This window comes from Ursus americanus, chromosome 12, assembly GCF_024610735.1.
Source record: "Ursus americanus isolate L20-20 chromosome 12, mUrsAme1.1.p, whole genome shotgun sequence".
In the NCBI taxonomy this organism is placed as follows: Eukaryota; Metazoa; Chordata; class Mammalia; order Carnivora; family Ursidae; genus Ursus; species Ursus americanus.
In genome coordinates, this window is record NC_142138.1 from 72555779 (window position 1) to 72576821 (window position 21043).

General features: G+C 43.7%; 1 protein-coding gene and 1 pseudogene across 1 annotated transcript; both read left to right on the forward strand.

The window, feature by feature from the left end:
* Positions 1-2142: 2142 nt before the first annotated feature.
* PRR9 (proline rich 9) lies at positions 2143-2469 on the forward strand. The gene has a single exon (XM_045790666.1). The coding sequence runs from the start codon at positions 2143-2145 to the stop codon at positions 2467-2469; it is 327 nt and encodes a 108-aa protein (XP_045646622.1).
* An 18078-nt stretch (positions 2470-20547) lies between these two features.
* On the forward strand, positions 20548-20814 carry LOC123787748 (guanine nucleotide-binding protein G(I)/G(S)/G(O) subunit gamma-5 pseudogene; annotated as a pseudogene).
* Positions 20815-21043: the final 229 nt, after the last annotated feature.

The following is a 21043-nucleotide window of genomic DNA, read 5'->3' on the forward strand; positions in this document are numbered from 1 at the left end:
GTGCACCAGTCCTACAGACCAAAATGTCACCTGGTCTGTCCCCAGCTTTCCTTTTAAAAACTATTTGGGGGATCAAGTGTCCAAAAACTGTATAAACCTTTAAAGGAACATCTGATTTTAGCCAAATACTTTACTTAGGAAATGACCTAAGCACACTCCTTCAAGTTAAGGGGGCCACCATCATCTTTAAACTCCCTGGGGTTCGACCAACTTTAGGAAACAAGCACAAGGCCATCACTTTACGGTCTAGGGGCTTCTTTCATAACAAATGTTTTCCTATCCTTCAATACATGATACACTCCTCTATACCCAATTGTTTCCTACATTCACCTTCCTCATTCCTTAATTAATGCATTCACTCCATATATGGTCATAGGAAAACAAATGTGTTCCTATCCTTCAGTACATGATACACTCCTCTATACCCAATTGTTTCCTACATTCACCTTCCTTATTCCTTAATTAATGCATTCACTCCATATATGGTCATTGATCTTCCACTTATTAGCCTCCTACTCTCTAGGACCCTACAACCCAAGGTACTAATAATATCTTGTACATAAGTAACTGGAATTCCTAATAACTATAGTAAATATCATATAAACAGCACCAACAATAGACACTATGGGAGTTCAGAAGGAGATGAATTCATTTCTGGTTTAATGTAATCAGCAAAGGCTCTTGGAAGGTAGACTTGAGTGAAGCTTTGCAGAATACTTAGGGTTTCACAAGTCACAGCGGGGGGGGCACACAAGACAGAAGTGGCAGCCCAGAAAGAGGCGCAGAAGTGAAGAAAACTGGGTGTGTTTGCTTTGAAACGTTTACTTTCATCCCCCTAGCTTTTATTGACCTAAGTTCTAAGAAAAGTTTTTCCAGAAGGTAAGGAGGCAAACCAACCTTGTTCCATCCTATTTTCTTGGTCACTGTGAAAACTCTGTAACTCCGCTTTTAGAAATGTCATAAATCAAAGTTGAGAAGATGAAGATTACCTGCCTTCTCCCTCCCCTTTCCCTCCACCTTACTTCACAACCTAAGAGTAACAAATTACTCCAATTTTTCTGAAGACTTCTATGTAGGAAAATCACTCTCTCCAGGTCCTTTGTGTGCTTGGAGCCTTAGGACAAGCCATCTTCCTTGGGTCTGGAAGTGTGACTTTCCAGGCTCAATGAAGAGACATCCAGTGGAAATGTCTGAAAGGGGCCATACATGCTCTTGACCCAGACAGACCCCAGGTCTTGGGCATAAAGTCTTCCCATGGGTAAAGACAAGATGAGTAAGGTGGATCTTATCTCTCACCACATCCTGAACCAGTTTGGACAGACAAGGAACCCAGTTCCAGTTTAACAGACTGAGATAACGTTTTATGAACATTCTTTTGCTGCTACCTCTAATGAGAGAGATCTGAGAGGGGCTCCTCCCTGCTGAGGTCTGGTGAGGACCTAGCAATCCAAATGGAGGCTGATTAACAGGCATCCCAAGCAGTGACTCAAACCATGGGCAATTTCAGAGGAAGCTCGTTATGGTGACTCCACAATTAGGACATCAGCTCACATGGCTAGTCAGTACTGCAGGAGGCAGGACCAGCCACTATATAAAAGTCCCTACCTTGTTGTGCCCTGCAATCCATGTCCTTTGTTGAGTCTTGAAGACAGGTAAGTGGGGACATCTGTGCCCTCTCTCCCTCTCCCTTGATTCTCTGCCTTCAGGAGGCTGGTCTCTTCCTCCACTGGACTGTACTTTCCACTGATTTTTAGTGGTTTGCCATTTCTTTGGCCTCTCACACCATCGTGTGTATTCTCTCTAGTGTCTTGTACCTGATTTTCAAAAAGATTAGCCAAATAGATGAGAAGGAAAACCTGTGGTAGAACTGAGTGTCAGGTATGATTGGGCTATGGGCATCTATACAAGAGCTATGAGACTATTCCCATCTAGGAGATGGGTGTCAGAGGCAGCTGAAGTAGAGATAGAAAAGAGAAAAGGATAAAAAAATAAAACAGCAAACAAATAAGTTCTTAGGATGTATAATCATTCACTCCCCATTTCCTTCTACCAGCCCATCATCTCCCAGTACCCAGCCTGGTACTGTTACTGTAGTTAATTTCAAATCTTGTGTTTGTTTCAGGTTCTGTTACCCACCCAAGGATGTCCTTTAATGAACAGCAGTGCAAGCAGCCATGTGTGCCTCCTCCATGTCTTCAAAAGACTCAAGAGCAGTGCCAGGCAAAGGCTGAGGATGTGTGCCTCCCTCCATGCCAGGACCCCTGCCAAGAGAAGTGCCCAGTGCAAGTTCAGGAGGTGTGTCTTCCTCAGTGCCAGGAGTTAAACCAAGAGAGTTGCCCACAGCAAGGCCAAGACCAATGCCCACCTCAGTGTGTGGAGCCATGCCAGGAGTTATCTCAGACAAAATGTGTGGAAGTTTGTCCACAGAAAGTCCAGGAGAAGTGCTTACCCCCTGGCAAGGGAAAGTAACATCTCATAATGCCATCTGGGGTCAAGAAGAAGATGGCCAACAGATGAAAACCTAACTGAAGCCCATGCTATGGTAACCTTCACCTGTGAGTACCTTTGTGTGCACTGTTCTTGCCTCCTGGCTTCTTCAGTATTCCAGGACTGGGTCTGTTGTCTCTGAAGACATTTCTCTCTGTATTTCATCAATCTCTGTGAATAAGTATTGTTCTCAGCAGTCTAGCAGAAGGTTTCAACTGTAGGAATAGTGCAGTTGTTCAGCTCCTGTGGGACACGAACTCATCCAGCCCTGAGTGTGTAACAGCCAAGGATGCTTCCATTCATCATTCAGAGCTTCAGTCTCTCACTCGAGCCTCAAAACAAGCTGACTTTTGATGGACTATGCACGGATCACCACCACCACCACCATGGATACTGAGAAGAGGTTGGTGGTGTTACAGAAATAAAAAATCGGGTCACTTTGTCTATGCATCCTAAAAAAGAACAGCAAATGATTGGACATTGGAATGTTACTTGTGCTTTTAAAAATGAAACAGAAGTATATAAATGATTGAATCCAAACATCCAATAAGGACAGATGAGATGGGATGTCTGGGGTCCTGACTAATCTTTGTGCTTGATGGCTGGTCTGCTCTGGGCCCTAAAATTTCACATACATTCTTTAGAGATGTGATTTGTGTCTGTGTGGTGCAGGCTGCTCTGCTCTCCAGCTTCATTGCTTTCTTCTCCCTGGTGAAGGTAAAATATAGAATAAAGCTCATTCCAAGGCTGACATCTGACTTGATGTGTGCTATTTCCTCCCCACTGCCCAACCACAGTCCATCCCTGTTATGATTATGTTTCCCTTTTTCTTTTTTCTTTTTTCTTTTCTTTTTTTTTTTTTTTTGACAGTCTGGTGTAGGAATGAAAAACAGACCTCACAGTTGCGTAGAACAGCAATGTTGACAGAGGCCTCCTGGAAGGTCACCTGGATTGTTCCACCCCCACCCACAATGCACCATGGGCTCACTTATGCATACATTTCCCACCTGGGAAAATCCATCAGGGCCTGGCACCTGCCCACACTCAGAACTTCACATCCAGAATTCTTGCCACTACAGCTTCTTCCGTCTCTGATCCTTGCTTTTGGAGGAAAGGGCTCAAATGGGGAGGAGGAAAGTTGTATGGAGGAAGGGGTCCCCAATGAAACCATGATATCTTACAAGCATCATATCTCTGTTAGAAGGAGGAACTAAGCATGCTTCTGAGATAAATAGACTCAAGGACCAAAATTGTCCTGCTATCCCAGATTCCAGTAAAGCCACAGCCAGCCTAGGTCACCTCCCTGCACCATGTCACCCACTTCCTCTCACTGAAAGGGTCCAGCAGAAGCAAGACTTACTTACATAAAAGAACTCATAGCTGCTTCCTCAGGGGTGCCCTGAGGCCTGACCTGGACCCTTATGTCAAGGGCAAGCCAATTAAGAGCTAAAGGGGCCCCTCACTCACTCCCCTGCCCCCCCTCCCCCCGAGTCAGCCCATATGGGTATGCCCAGTGGAGAACTGCTTGGCTGACCTGAGGGCCTTGCAGCATTGGAGTCACCCAAGTCTCTTAATCTTAGAGATTTTCTAAGGCAAGAGAGGAGGGGGCAGGAGGCAACTTGGGGGAAGCTTTCAAGCAGCGACATGAAGCCCTGAGAACTCACTGACTCTGCAGATGGCAAACACAGGCCCCAAACTCTATGCACATTCTCTGAAGGAATCCTGGCAGCAGGTCAAAGGGTCCATGTTTGGACCCTTTATCTTTATTAGGGAACTGGTCTGGCCTTACAAAAGAAGTAAGTGGTGAAGTAAAGATTTTAACTGGAGTCCCTGTCAAATCCAGAACAGAGCTCTTACTTGCATGAGGAAGTGCCTGTGGCACACAGGAGAGATTTTCCAAGTTGTCTTCACATTCATTTATTCATCCACCTACCAAGTGCCAGGTGCTGTGCCAGATGCTGGAGAGACAGTGGTGAATAGGCAGGCAGCACCCCTATGCAGAGATAGAGAGTTTCTTTCCACAGACCACACATGCTTAGGGGGCCTGTCCAAAACCTGAATATCCCAAGTCCCTGAACATCTCCAGGTGCCTGAATCACAGTTCTTTTGCCTCTTTGCTTATTTGGAATAAGTTATTGCTTCCAGTTTCTGACTTTGGAATAAGCCTATGCTCCCCTGGGGCTGCAACTTGCAAAGAGGCTCCAGAGAGCCCTCCTAGCAGTAGAGCTTCTAACTGGGCTGATGGAGGTTCATGACACTTCTCCAGCCTGGCTCAAGCCCAAGAAATGTCTTTGTTCTCCAGCACTAAAGGCGTACACAGATTGGAGTCCAAGATGGGACACTCTGACGCTAAGCAGAACTGCAGGGCTGACAAGTAGAGAGTCCAGCAATATCAGAGAAAGGACAGCCTGCTGATTATAGGGAAGACCTCAGGAGATGGGAAAGAGACACACCTACAGATTGTAGAAGGAACAGACGTCAAGGAGCCAGAAGGCCTTCATCAAACTCTGCCATGAGAACCACCATACCTTCCTCGTGCTCACAGAGCTCTGACCCAGGCTCTGCCCACACTGCTACTGAGGGGATCAGGGCCTACGACATGGGACAGTTAGGACCCAGGTGTTCGTACTAAAGCCTTTCAGAAAGAGGGATAGGGACATTACCAACAGGAGTCTGGATTTAAGTTCTAGTTGACAATCACTAAGGAAAAAACAAAACTGGAGCCCATAGTTTAAATATATTCCTAGACCAAACATCCATACCTGCATAACAGAAATTTACAATTATCCTGATTTCCCCAAAATGTGGGCTCTGACCATAAGTGAACTCAAGCTTTGCTCACATCAGCATGACCTCACAGCTTCCTGAGCCTATTGGCTACAAACAAGTAAGTTTATGCAACACTGTTCCCCTAAAAGGAATATAGGCATCTAGTGGTTAATCATTAATAGAGATCAATGTACTCATGCTTTATCAACTGAGCTTTTAACCCTCATTTTGTGAGCTTCTTGCCACTTTCAGCTGGAAATCTTCCAGTTTTGTGAACTATTTTTTGTTCTTTTGTCTTGATTTGATCTCAGTTTTGACACAGTTAACTCAATATGTGACAAGAGTGGACCTCTGGGCTCCACATGTCAAGAAGAAATGTGTCAAGAAAACATCAGTAGACATTTATGGAGAACCCACTCTGTGCAAGGCACCACACCAGGCTCTGGAGACCCTGGTGGAAGAGACCCATGTTGATAGCACAATGGCCTGAAGACTTTCGTATTAGAAACTATTGATTTCTTTCTTTAGGCTAGGAAAGAAAATACCCAAGGGAGCAGGATAGCTCTTCTCAATATTTTAAGTGCTTTTGTGAGGGAGGAATTAGATTTCTGTGAGGTTCCAAAGGACATAGTTGGGAATGATAGACAGAAGTTACCAATTTGGTTCAGTTTAAGAACTTTCTTATGATGAAATCTGTTTGCTGGTGACAGGAGCTTCCCTTGGGTGTGCCACATTCCCATGAACTGGAGGAATACAACTAAGGAGTGATACCAAGTGTAAGAGCTAAGCCTCCTTCCAACCTGTCTGGCACTAAGACAACTAGCTCATCTAGGTCTCCTAGGCAAAATTGGGACCCAGGGGCAGAGGAGCCTACTAGGACAGCAAGACTCAGAAGGCCAGACCCTGAGGTCAGAAGACAGGGAAAATTACTCTGGCCTCTAGAACACTGCTGGGAGGCCCTAGGGACCAGCACAGTGTGCTTCATGGCTTGAGACTTAAGGAAAGGAGGAGGTAAGTAATGGGAAGTGCCTCCCCCAGATTTAGGTATTTTCTTAGCATGTTTTGGGGGCCCAAACACTTCATCCCTGAGAGGCATCTTACAGTAACTCCTCACCAACTTCCAAAACCAATCTTCCCAGTCCAGGTTTACAACACCTCTCTCCCCTTTATTCCTTGCTTCTTTGCCTTCTCGACCTCCTTCCTCTCCTGGGCCAGAGTGGTCCATCTCTTCCATGTACATGTGCACCTGACAACCCATCAAAACCTCCTTTCCACCTGCACCTGCCTCTCTCACTTTCACCCAGGATTCTCCCTCTGCTTGTGTCTGTCAGCCCATGGGTTTCAAACTCACTTCCTCCCAAAAAACTTCCATGTCAAGGAGCCAGCAGGTGTACCTACACAGGTTCTAAGGTGTCTGTTCCCCCTTGCAGCTACCTTATGTGTAATTACCCGTATCTCCTGTCGACATAAGAGCCCTAGATGACAGCCCTTGGGCCTTGCTGCGCTCTTTGCCTGTCTTTATGGGGCCAACTACACTGAGATCATAGGCACTCTCAGAGTCAGCCAACCACCATGCCTTCTGAGGCAGAGACGAAAGAGGCTTCTTTTATTGATAGGGCATCCAGCCATCCTGGTTTGCCTGGGCCTGAGGGGGTGTCCAGGATGCAGGACTTTTGGTGTTAAAACTGAACTAGTCCCAGGAAAACCAAGACAAGCTGGTCACCCTGACTGTGTACCTGCATGTATAGGATATGATGTTTGGTGCTATGGGAACACAGAGGGAAAGCAGATGAAACTGTCTATGCTGGAGGAATTCGCAACCCAAGGCTGAAATGGGCAGAACTTTCTGAAAAACTGTGTACCCAGAAGACTTAGTGATCACTGCCTGCCCTCTCCACAGCCCCATTCTGCTTGTGCATGAGTGTATGTGTTGGGTGAGGGACGCTAGATCAACAGGCAGGTCCCCAGGCTAGCCCTGTATAAGCATAAACTGTCAGGTCCTCAGCCACAGAAGTAGTATAGTGGGCGATATCCCCATGTCCTCCCACTCCATCCCCACTGCCATTATTAACTCAAGATGTCTTGGCCAGTGGGCAACAGGCCTGGACTTACCCATTCCTGCTCTTTCTTCTCTCCCGTGAACATTTGCCTCTCACCTAGAGCTGGCTGGAAGACAAGGGGGTTGGTTGGCAGGGTTTTGCATCTCCCACACTCCCAACCAGTCTTGTACCAACCAGCCCTCCTTTAAAAGCCCTGGGGACTGCTTTTCTCTTTCCAACAGCACCATCTACCGGCCACAGAGGCACTGGGCCTTCTGTGGGCCATATGTAGCCTGGCCACATGTCAAGAGATGGCCACACACCTGGCCAATGCTAGGTCCTGGTGGAGGCAAGAGCAGGGATGTAGCATCTAACAGAATAGGAAGAAGGCTTAATGAGCAAGACAGAGTTAAATAACGTATGGGGTGGAGGCAACAGACATGGTGGTTTGGGGCATGGGCTCAGGATTCAGACTGTGGGGATTAAAACCTAGACTCATCATTTAAGTTCTTTCCTTAAAAAAACAAAACAAAACAAAACACAAAAAACTTACTGAGAGCGTTGTTGGTACCAAGTGATGAGGCTTTGGAATATAGGTGAAGTTCAGTAGGGTGGAGTCTGGAGCCCACAACCAAGAAAGAATTCTTTGGTGCAAAATGGTGGTTTATTAAAGCACAGGGACAGGACCCGTGGGCAGAAAGAGCTGCTGCCCTGAGGTTGTGAGGGCTGGCTGATTATATACAATGGGGTTGGGGGAGGTGAGGAAAAAGGGAGGTTTCAAGAAAGTACTTTCATAGGTTAAAGAAGACTCACAGGATACCAGAGGGCTTGCTATTGTCAAGTTAAGGTTGTTTTTCCTCTTAGGTAGGCATTAACATGAAGATAGTTGGGAACTTCCTGGATTCCTGGAAGTATCTGTCTATGGCCTGCAGGTTATAAAGACATTCAGTTGTATTTACATTTCCTTCTGGAAGTGAGGTTACTGATAGCTTTGTTCTTGTAAACTGCTAAGACATTTGTAAACTGAGGGAGACTCAAGTCTTGCAGGATTGTGGTCTCTATAGGTTAACTATTTCTTTGTCCTTTAGGGCAGCCAGGAGTGCCTGAGGAATGTCACATACATCCCATGGGGGAGGGGGGGTGCGGGGTGTCCATTTTTGCTTGGTCCTCAGCTTGCCTCCTGTTCCCTCATCACCAAGCACTGTTACTGTTGCAAGCACTGAAGATACAGCAGGGAACTAGATGCATAGGGTTCCTGCTTCCCGAGCCTACATGAACAGGAGGAGACAGACAAAAAGCACCTAAGCAAATGCATAAATAAGAAAATGTAGGAAATAAAACAGGGTGACAAGATACTCTGGTGAGGAGGGGTGATCTTTAGTTGGGAAAAGACACTCTGAACAGGTGACATCTGAGTGTAAACATGAAGGACCCAGAGGAGCCAGCCATGTAGGGACAGGGGGTCAGGGACAAGTATTAGCAGAGTGATAAGCAACTGAAAGGAAGCTCTGCAGGCAGTGGCCTCTGGATATCACTCCAGACACACTATATTTGAGGGTGGACACTGACCAACTTTTAGTCCATTCAAATGAATGTGAGCAGAAGGACAAGGCTTCTGGGCACATGTCGTGTAAGTGGTGACTGAAAGATGGGAGCATTTCATCCAGAGATGAGAAAGATTTACCAGGTATGTGGCAACTGTCTTTAGACCTTTCCAGTGTGACTCCAGAGGGAAGAGCATGTATCCATGAATTCAGGATACAGAAAAACAGGTCATAACAGAAGTCAAATGGCCCAGCAATGAAATGGGCTGCTTGTACAATAGTGAGTTCCCCATCACTGAAAATATGCAAGAAGAGGCCAAATGACTAGCCAAAGTAAATAGGAAGTTTGGACTAGATTTTTTTAAATCTTACATCAACACAAAATTGAACAAACCTTTTTTAAAATTTTAAAGAGAAAAGAGTTTTATTTGAGTCCTAGTTAGGACAGCTGCCCAGGATATACAATCTTCATAAAGAAGAGTGCCACAGGGAAGGAACATTGTTGTAAGGTTATATAAGTTTTGAGTAAGGGACAGGTGGGGCAAGGTAAGGAGACATAGGTAGAGGGCTACAGGATCAGGCTCACAGAAATCCCAAAAATGAGGAGATGTAAGGAAACCAGAGATAAGAGAACAAACCAGACCACCCTGCCCTAGGTGTCAGAGGTTGGATCTTGTTACAACAGCTACTTGTGACCAACGGAGAATTACGGGACCCTAAAAAGGATGTAAGCCATTAAAGATGAGTAATCCTTACTCAGTGGTGCTAACGTAGAGATGTTGAAAGGATTTAAGTTCCCTGGTTAGCCTTCAATAAACGACCACCCCTAAAAGCCCTCAGTGGCAGCCCTGTCAGGACCCGTCTCACTCCTGAGAGCTTTTTCTGTATCCTTGCTTAATAAAACTTTATCACTTTACTCACTCTCCTTTGTCTGCAAGATTCATTCTTCCACTCCATGAGACAAGAACATAGCTCTCCTGCTTCAGTTTTTTTTTTTTAATAGTTATGAATCATCACGACTAAGGACATTCCAGAAAGCTACAGACTTTATACTACGTTTTTAAAGTATGTGCGAGACCATGGCTTTAATCTGATGGGAACCAGGGAGGATTTTTTTGTTTTTCTTATCTTTTTTTGGAATGCTTCTTGTTGGTTATTTTCTTTAATGATGAGGATGTACAATGTATGATTGGGGTAGAAATAGAGCCCATTGCTTTGAGGTTTTGCCAAGTCATTTTGACTTTGGTAAACATGGAAATGGAGCTTCCCTGGGAGCCCAGGAATAAGGCCCACAAATATCGAAAGTTGAAAATTTCCTTTATCAATTGTCAATCCCCTTTACTCTTGCACTTGAATCACTTATATGTAGCTCTGAATACAGTGAAAACAGTTTTTGCCAGTCAGTCACTGAAGGGACAGTTGTCCCCGAGTCCTAGGGGAAGTAAGGAAAACGGGAGCTTTTCAAAAGAACTTTCATATGCTAAAGAAGACCCACAGGATACATTGTTAAGGTTGTTTTTTTCCCTCCAGCAAGACATTAACATCAAGATAGTTGGGAGCTTCTGGGAGAATATCACACAGATCCCACCCAGAATTCGGGTAGGGGGAGGTTTGCAGGGTGTCCGTTTATGGTTTGTCTTCAGCTAGCCTTCTGCTCCCTCATCAGAAGCTGTTTCCTGTGATCTCCCTATTTGCTGAAAATAAAAGTTTTCTTTGTGCTACAAGTCAACCTGGTGCAGTTCCTGATTCACTAAGAAATGTATTTGGTTACAACGTGTATGAATGATACATGGCTACACACAGCAGTATGGATGAATCTCACAAATATACAGTAAGAGGAGGAGAGCAAACAGACACACAAAATGCATTAGGATGAACCCTGTGAAGTTGCCTTCATGGAGGTGAAAAGCTGTTGAATATTGACAATTTCATAGTTCAACACAAAGCATACTCTTTTTATATCATATATATAACCTACAGAAACTGGCAAAGCAAACCTGTGTTGTAGGGGTCAGGATAGTAGTTACACTTGAACTGAGGGGAGGATTGAAGAGGGACCAGAAGTCTGGCTGAAGACAAAGCATAAACCTACACCCTGCAACCTCTCCCCACCCCCACTCCTGGGTAGGATATGTGACGTTCTTCCAGGAAGCTCCCTACTATCTTAATTTAATGCCTTGTTGGAGGAGAAAAACCTTAACTTGGCAATGGCAAGGCCTCGCTATCTTGTAGGTCCTCTTTAACATATGAAAATTCTTTTGGGAAGCCTCCCTTTTTCCTTACCTCCCCCAACTCAAAGTATATAATCAGCCAGCCCTCACAACCTGGGGCAGCAGCTCTTTCTGCCCACGGGTCCTGTCCCTGTGCTTTAATAAACCACCATTTTGCACCAAAGATGTCTCAAGAATTCTTTCTTGGTCTTCGGCTCTGGACTGCACCCCACCAAACCTCACCTATATTCCAAAACCTCATCAGATGCATACTATCATTCTAACATATAAATTACAAGCAAACACAAAATGTAGACAATTTTAAGGGATGAGATAAACACAGAAAAATATCCAAATATTTTGTTCCTGGTCCCAGTGGATGGTTTTATGCCCCCTCAGTGGATGAGTAGCTCCCTCTGGAGACCTTTTTGTAGTGGAGTTCTGGGTTACTTAGCAGCTCATGACTCTGGGCAAATCTCCTGGTCTGAGTTTCTGCATCTGTGAAATTGAAATGCTGAACACCTACCCACCCTTCTCCTACATGGCTATCCTCAGGATCAAATGAGATATTTGTGAAAGCACATTGTAAATGCTAAATATGAGGGATTATTGATTATTACTGTGATATTGTAATTTATAATAAGAAATATGTATTTGGTCTTCAATGTCTCTTACGCAATAACTCTTAAATCCCTTGGCACTTCCTGAGTTAGAAAGATTATAAAGATGTCTTTATATCTTTTGTTTATGTCTTTTGTTGTGTTAATGACACGTGACTTTTGGACTGCACCTAAAAATGGGGCTGTTGCCAGAGGAACCAAACCCACAATTAGAGTGTTGGAACTTTCAATCTTACCCCACTGAGCTCCAGGAAGGGGAGTAGGGCTAAAAACTGAATCAACGATGGCCAGTGATTTACTCGATCATGCTAATACAATGCAGCTTCTGGGAAAACTTAACAAAACGGAGTTCAGAAAGTCCCCAGGTTGGTGAACTTGTATGTAGGGAGAGTACCACCTAGACAGGGCATGGAGCCTCCCAGCTCCCTATGCATCCCTTCCATCCTGCTGTTTCTGAATTACATGCTTTTATAATAAACCAGTAATCTAGTAACTACAATGCTTCTCTGACTCTGTAAGCCACTCTCCCAAATTAATCAAACCAAAGGAAGCAATTATGGGAACTTCTGATTTATGACTGGTCGGAAGTACAGGTGACAACCTAGACTAGCTGCTGGCCTCTGGGGAGGCGGGGGGAGAGGACACAACAGTCCTGGGGGACTGAGCCCTTAACCAACGAAATCTGATCGCCTCCAGGTAGATGGTGTCAGAATTGAGTTGAATTGTTAGGACACCCAGCTGGTGTGTGAAAATTGCTTGTTAGTGGAGAACCTCTACCCCATTGGCATTGGGATCCAGAATCACCCTTTAATTACAATTAGTACAGAGTTAGGATTAGCAGACTCACTATTAGCCTAGTGTTACATGGTAATGTAGGCGGCAATCTGACAAAGTAGTTCCGAATTCTGTTAGACCTAGCTCAAGATCTCTGCAAGGGCTTTCCCCAATCACTAGAATTGGCAAAACTACCTACCAGGAATTTTGTGGTCATTTCTATACCAAGTAGAGAGTAGAGGTGATAGGTAGGTAGGTAGGTAGGTAGGTAGATGGACAGGTAGACAGAAAATTGTAATACTAGCAAATAATATGTGGCAGATATTTTCTAAGCACTTAATGTAGATTAACTATTATAATCCTTATAAAGACAAAGAAATTGATCATCTTACTATCACTATTTTATAGACAAGAAACTAAGCCTCAGAGAAGTTAAGTAATTTACTCAGGGTCTCACAGGTAATAACTGAGAGAGAAGAGCTTTCAAATTGTAAATAATGTTACAATAACCACAGTGGTGTGTATGTCTTTTTGAATGAGTGTTTTTGCTTTCTTTGATAAATACCAGTAGCTGAATTAGTGGATTATATGGTAGTTTTATTTTTGATTTTCTAATACTGTTCTCCACAATGGAGTGCACAGGGATTCCTTTCTTTCCCACATCCTTGCCAACACTTGTTTCTTGTGTTGTTGATTCTAGCCATTCTGACAGGTGTGAGGTGACACCTTATTGTGGTTCTGATTTGCATTTCCCTGATGATGAGTCATTTGAGCATCTTTTCATGTGTCTGTTGGCCAGATAATAGTTTTTCCTTTTGATGTTTATTGTGATTTTTCCTGTTTCAATATGAGCTCCAAGAGTGATTTGTCAGTGTTGTTCATGACTTATTCATACCATCAGAGCAGTAGCAAGTATTAATACGTATGTGGGAACAGAAGGGCCCATGTGGAGAAAGGAGGAGGAGCACCTGTTCTGTTGTAACAGGAGGGAAGATGAGGAAGACAGGTGAAAAGTCAGATAGTCTGGTTGATTTGGTGGTGGGGAGACAAGGGGGTTCCTAGCTGAAGGCTTCTGTTTTCTTAATGAAACCCACTTTGGAGTCTACAGTCATGGGCTGAGAATAGGGGCAAAGGAGTGTAGAAAATAGAAAGTATGAAAGACTCATCCAGTAGGCAGTACCTGGCTGCCATAACTGCTCCAAAACATTGGAAGTTGTCAAAACATATTAGACTTTATATATATTCTTCCCTCTGCTGGGAATGGCCTTTTCTCCACTTATCTGCCAGGCAAACACCTAAGTCTTGGCCTGAGTGTCACATCCTCTGTGGGACTCTCCAGCAGAGCCTCTTCTCCTGACAGTAGGTGACTACTTTGTGCTCCCATTTGTACCTATTCACACAAAAGCCATCCCTTGGAGGTAACACCATTGGATGCAAATGGTTTGTAGGCATGGTAGTCTCCTCCACTCAGCTGCAAGCCCCCAGAAAACAGAGCCTATCATTTTCTTCCCTTCCTCCCAAAGTTCTGCTTGGGGACTGTCACATAGTGATGTTAAATACAGGATCTCTGGAGTCAGCTGGATTGGTTTGTTGTTCAAAGAAAATCTCAGACCAGAGCTACCCTGGGACATAAGAGGCTTTAATGAAAGATGTGTGGCTGTGGATGTCGGGTGTGGACAGGCTAATGGGCAGAAGCATGGCTGAGTAGCCACTTCCCAAAACCAGGGGTGAAGCCAACACTGAAGCCTGGGCTCCATTTATAGGGCTTCCATGGGTGGACCTGGAACTCACATGAACACTGCACCCCAGTTACAAAGGCAGCCTCACCTGAGCCTTTGACACCACAGAGGCTAAATTGGGTCCAAATAGTGAGTGTGCTTCAGGATCATAGTCAGATTCCACATGGAGCTGCACCATGAAGTCCACCCTGCAAGTCCCCGCCTCTCTGTCCCTACCATGTCCTCCTGGAAGAGGGAATACCTCTTCCTCTTTACCCTCTAGAGCCTCGTATACCCGTGAGGTTTACACACTACACCTCTATGCACCATATGCTACAACACATGTAAACAGACACATGCCCTCCATGGGTACACACCACACACATGTACACATATGTATATAACACATGTACATGCACATGCATACAAAATACACACACAGAGCCGGTCCTCCCCCAGAGCCAGCGCAAGTTACTCTGGGTGCTGGCACCATGCCTGCCCCCTTGCCCTTTGTCTACTGCCTGAGCCTGAAGCACAAGCCATGTGGCCACAGAGGCAGAAGGAAAATGACAGTTCTGTCTTTTGGTAGTGCACCTCTACTGTTTTTGTCCATCATAGGAGACTCAGCCAAAGGCCTGCATGTCCATAGATTACATTTGGTGTTGGAGGAATCATCCCATCGGATGATCCAGCCCTTACCAACAGAGACCCCCAGTTAGAAGATGGGACACAGCTAACCTCAGGGACACCCCAACCCTACCTTCTGGGAGCCTCTGGGGAGACACAGTCTTGGCCTTAAGGCCACCCCCAGTTTGAGGGGCAAAGTAAAGCTCCTGGCCTCAAAAGACCCCCACATGCTAATGACCCTACAAAGTTTGAGAGTACCCATCTCACGCACCTCCATCCTCACCCTTTCCAGACTTTGGTCTTTAAGAAAACATTGTATAGGGGCACCCGACCAACTCAATCAGTAGAGCATGTGACTCTTAATCTCAGGGTTATGAGTTTGAGCCCCACCGTGGGCATAGAATTTACTTTTTAAAAATTAGAAAAATGAAAGTGTTTATTTAAAAAAAATAGGGGCACCTGGGTGGCTCAGTCAGTTAAGCATCTGCCTTGGGCTCAGGTTATGATCCCAGGGTCCTGGGTTAGAGCCCCGTGTCAGGCTCCCTGCTCAGCAAGGAGTCTGCTTCTCCACCCCGCTTATGCTCGTGCTCTCTCTCTCAAATAAATAAAATCTTAAAAAAAAAAAAAACAAAAAAGATACGGTATAAAAAACAAATGAAACACCACACATGCAAACTTGACTAAACTATTCTTGTGTTAAAGAGCTCTGTCTAAAATATGGCAAACATTGTACCACGCATATATTGAGCACTCAGTTGAGGTCTAATCCAGGCTGGGCCAAAACGTTGATTCTGACACTCCCAGTCTGTATATCATTGCAGCTTAATATACCTACACCAACACCATCACCTACATTTACCTTGACCCGATCTTAAATTCAAGAATTTTTGTATCAGAGATTAAGAGGGGGTCAAGAACAGGGGATGGTACCAGATGACCATAAATGTGGCCCGTCCCATGTTCACACACTCCTGGTAAAGCCCTCATCAGGGCCACCATGCTCCAGTTTCCCACTGTGCCCCCAGCTCTCCAGACCCCAGGTGACACTCCCAAGGCCACATCCACTTGACTGATGACACAGCTCAGCAGAACTGACTCATAGAATGAGTTGCCTCCTGTGTATTTGAAAGAAGAGGACAGTTGTGCAAGGTGTGTTTTGGCAGGCTGTGAGGAGGGCCGGATGTGAGGCAGCAAAAAGGAGGAGCAGCTGATAATTATCACAACTTCTACTGGAATATCCAGGTGACAAATCCACCTTGGTGCCCATAGCTCAAGATATTGCGAAAGCTAAAAGTGGATGAGTTTCATTGGCTATTCCACCCATGGACTCAACTGTATAAAAGGATTACTCTATTTCAGCTTCATCTGGAATCAAACCATCAGTCCCATTTGCTGCCCTCTGTTCCAGCTCTGGGGTGGACAAGAGCCAGGTATATAGAGCATGTTGAGCCCCCTTACCTGTGAAAATAACAGATTATACTAGATGCCCTCTAGACACATCCAGTGGCTCTAAGCAGGAGTCAGGAGGAACCCTGGAGTGGGAAATCACCCATACATATATGAAACAATGGGGGACCCAGCCAGAGCACCCAGATGTAAGGTCCCAAGATAAGAAGGCTGGTCTCTAGCTCCACACTGCAGACTAGTGGCAAATCCCTGGCATAAAAAAATGCCTGACAACTAAATATGAATGCAAAGATTGATCATGAAACTGGCATGGTGTGTCCTTTGGCCTGTTCATTCATTCAATATACATGTTATGGAAACCTGCTGTGGCTGGCATTGAGCCAGATCCTAGGAATTCAGACAAGAATAAGACAAAGTCACTGTCCTCAAGGGGCTCAAAGTCTACTGGGAGAGGCAAACACAGAAACAAAGAAAAGAAAATAGAATACGATGAAAGAAAAGCAATGTCAGAAAAATGTCTAGCCTTAAAGGTGGCCCAGTGAGCAACTCTGCCCATGTAGGTGAGGAAGTTAATTCATTAAAGTAGAGATAATCAAGCTGTGACTTAAAAAAAAAAAAAAAAAAGAACTGGAATCCCTCAGCTTGACCTCGAATTCCTGGTTCTTATGAGCTATGTGGAAGTTACCTGTGTCCTCAGTGTCTCGGTTTACAAGATGAAGGTATGTCCGCAGAGCTCTTGCTCAGCTCATAAAGTTCTGAACATCCAAGAATGAGTACATTGACTGCAAGTGCAGGCAAGGACCCAAAACACAAATACAATTCAGTCTCTAAGGTCAAAGTCAGCCATGAGCTCAGGCACTAAATAAATTTCAGGTAAGTTCTCAGTCCTTAATGTTTCGCAACATTCAAATCTCAATATAACTGTAACATTTTAGGTGTAGGACGTTTCCAAATATTAGTAAATATGACAATGTTTTAGCATCCCCTTCATGACTATGCTAATAAAGCAAGAGCACATTAGGGTGTAATGAACCTGCATCTTCAGGCCAGGCAGAGTTGGAAGGTGAATGACGCAGTTCTAGATGATGATTCAGGTAGGCCTCAAGCGACCAGGGTCTAGACTGTAATTACCACCAGAGAGTACGGAGCAATAGTACTTATCATTACTGAAAATGGATGTCTTTGGCAAATTTTCTCCAAAATTCAGTTCACTCAGTATTTCTACGAAGCAGACTTGTACATTGTACCAGAAAAGGGGGGAGGCCATTTTGCAGCCAATTCAAAACCAAAGTGTCCTGAGAGAAGCTATGTGGCTCAGGACCAGGGGAACCTTGCCAAGGTATTCCTGTCATCATCATTTTTGTTTTCAGGACAAATTAATTCTGCCTGTGCTGTGGGACAGAAGACTGGGGACTCGATGAAGGACCTCTAATAAGGGTTAGAGTTGAGCCTAAGCTGCTTCCTAGAGAAAACTCAGCCTTACCTGCAGGTGGCTCCCAAAGCCTGGCTCCATACCGATCAGGCCTCCTGCCCTGCAGGTTCAGAGCACTGGTTTGACTTCTCAGTTTTCATAATAGATTGTCAGACCTGCTCCCTACTTCTCTGGTTTCCAAGTCCTGTGCAAATACAGTCGCCAGCACTTCAGGCACATATCTGAAAAGGTACCTTCTCACTCAGGGGTCCGGAAGGCTCATCCCAAAAGAATGGTAATGATGACCATAACCGGGGCGCCTGGGTGGCATAGCGGTTAAGCGTCTGCCTTCGGCTCAGGGCGTGATCCCGGCGATCTGGGATCGAGCCCCACATCAGGCTCTTCCGCTATGAGCCTGCTTCTTCGTCTCCCATTCCCCCTGCTTGTGTTCCCTCTCTCTCTGGCTGTCTCTCTCTCTGTCGAATAAATAAATAAAATCTTAAAAAAAAAAATGATGACCATAACCAGCCCTGCTGCTCTTGTATTGCTGCACTGCTCTCTACAGTAGGGGCTATGGCTTCCTCCATCTGAGACCAGGACTCTACAGTTTAGCAATGTCAAAGTTAGAGCACTCGTGAGGAGATGGAGCCAGGACTGGAACCTGGACAGTTTGACTGTCACCTTTACTCCTAACACGGGAAAGGTAGTCAGAGGAAGTTTTTATCTAATCACTCCTGTCCTCTAAGTTCTATCTAGGAGACAAGTTAGATCATTAAAAGACTCAAAAGTCAAATATATTAACCTAGCTGCTCAAAAAGTGACCTTCCTTAGACCAAAATGTTGTTTGCTGACCTGGAATTTTCTGCATGTCTTAACAAAAGGGGACCATGGAAACTATTTCCACATGTTACCACACTCTTCCTGGAGATTGGGTGTTCCTTGTCACCTGATGATGCCTCTTCTATAAGTTCCCACTGATAGACATTTCTTTCTTTCCTTCTTTTTTAAGTCTCCTTTGAGGAAAACAAGACCTCTGTAACTTATTCTGATTTCCTTTTTGCTTTAGCTCCCATGACCTAAAAAACAATGTCTAGTCTGATCATTAAAAAAAAAAAAATCAGACAAACCCAAATTGAGGAATATTCTACCTGACCAGCACTCTTCAGAGTGGTCAAGGTCATATAAAACAAGGAAAGTCTGAAAAACTACCACAGTCTAGAGAGCCCAAGGACACACGGTGACTAATATGGTATCCTGGATGAGATGCTGGGGCAGAAAAAGGACATTAGGAGTAAACAAATGAGAGTGACAAATTGAGTATGGACATCAGTTGATAGTAACATATTTGAAATTGGTTCATTAGTTGTGACAAAGGTACTACAATAATGCAAGACCTTAACAATAGGGAAATTGTGTACAGGGTAAACAAGAATGCTGTACTATCTTTGCAACTTTTCTGTAAATCTGAGACAATTTATTTTAAAATACCTTAATTAAATAAGAAATAACTTCCATGTTTCTAGGTAGCAAAGTACAAACAGTAAAACTATCAATTCTCCCCTAGTTAATTTATAAAATGGATGGAATGTTAATCAAAATCATTATTCTTCTTAGAAGTAACAAATTATTCCAGAGTTTATTTATGGAAATAAGCAGATGATAATAGCTGAGAAAATATTTCTAAAAAAATTAGTGAAAAGTGGACTTGTACCAACAGATATTAAAGTGTTTCATAAAGCTACAAAAAATTTAAAATACAAGCACAGGAAAAGACAGAGATTAATGGCAAAGAGTAGACAACCACGGAACAAACTAAAATATATAATTTAGACTATAATAATTAATAAAGAATTAAACAAAAAAAGTGGGATAGTTAACTATAAAAATTCCAAATTAATTTCATTTGAGTTCAAAAAGTAAAAAAAAATTTTTTTAATTAGAAAAATACAACTTATCTCATGGTAGTCTTTTCAGTATACAAGCATAAGAGGCAAGAACAACAAAAAAATACAATTTCTGTGTCTACAAATAGAAACAAAATTAAATTGCACAAAGAAACTGAAAAAAATACATTTACAACATATATGACCAGCAAAAGGTTAATATATCCATTTTTAATATATTAAAGAAATCCATAAAGAAAAAGAGCAATTTACCCAAAACAAAAAAGCGTGAATAGGAAATTCACTAATGAATAAATAAATACCAAGATATCAAAAAAAATGTTTATCACTAGTAATCAAAGAAGTAAAATTAAAGCAACAAGTTTGCTTATCAGGTTGGCAAACAATGAAATAATAAGAGGAATGATGATACCCAGCATTGACAAAGGTGTGTGGAAATGAATGCTCTCATACAATGCCTGTGGGAGTTAAAATTGGGACACTCTTTCAGGATGACAGGTTGGCACCCATAACTATAAGAATAATGATGATAGCCAAGAATTTTGTGCTCACTGTGGGCCAGGCCAGGATCTAAGGGCTTACCATGTATTAAGCCACTTGGGTGTCATAGCAATTCAATAAAGGAAGTACTGTCAATAACCACATTCACAAGGGAGGAAACTTGGTCCTGCAAGATCTTCAAAGGCCATTCAGCTGGCAGGTGGCAGAGCTGGATGTCAGTCCTAAGTGGTCTGACTCCAGAGCCTGTGTCCTTGCCTGCGGATTAAATGTGATGAGTGTGCTGAGACCCAGGGATCCTGCCTCTAGGAATTTAGGCTAAGAAAACAATCAGCAGTATTTACAAACTTATACATAAGGGTGTTTACTGCAAAAATTTTATAAGAGTAGAGGAAAAGGCAATGTAAATTAATTCACTATATTGAGGTTATGACTAGTCATTAAGACATGCTGTAGAAAAATAAAAAATATGCTGTTAAGTGAAAAGAGTAGGCTTTAAAATAATAAATACGGGCCATGCTGGCCTGCATTCTGCCCCCATGGACCCAAGACGCAACCCATCCACGCACCCACAAGTCTGCCCGGCTCTATTGAGAACCATATCTGGTTCCTCCAGCATCGCCACTATGAAGAAAGTCATTCAACAGCTCCAGCTGGAAGCCAGGCTCCACTGGGTGAAGGTTTCCCAGGTAGCTACAGATTTGAAACAATTCTGTCTGCAGAATGCTCAACATGACCCCCTGCTGACTGGAGTATCTTCAAGTAAGAATCCCTTCAGACCCCATCAAGTCTGTCACTTTTTATAATACAACGAATCTTTGGATTGTTTTCTAAACCACTTTTAATGGACTGGTGAATGTTCAAAGGAGAACTAAATTTGAAGCCTGTACAAAAGCTTATCCCTACAACAGGTGCCATACATATAAACTTTTTTGTCAGTCCTTAACATCTACCTCTCTGAATTTTCATAAATTTCTATTTCACAAGGGTAATTATTTTATATACACTGACACATACAATAAAATACCTAGTGTA

Coding starts and splice junctions, on each gene's coding strand:
- PRR9 (XM_045790666.1), top strand. CDS start 2,143: ATGTCCTTTAATGAACAGCAGTGCAAGCAGCCATGTGTGCCTCCTCCA.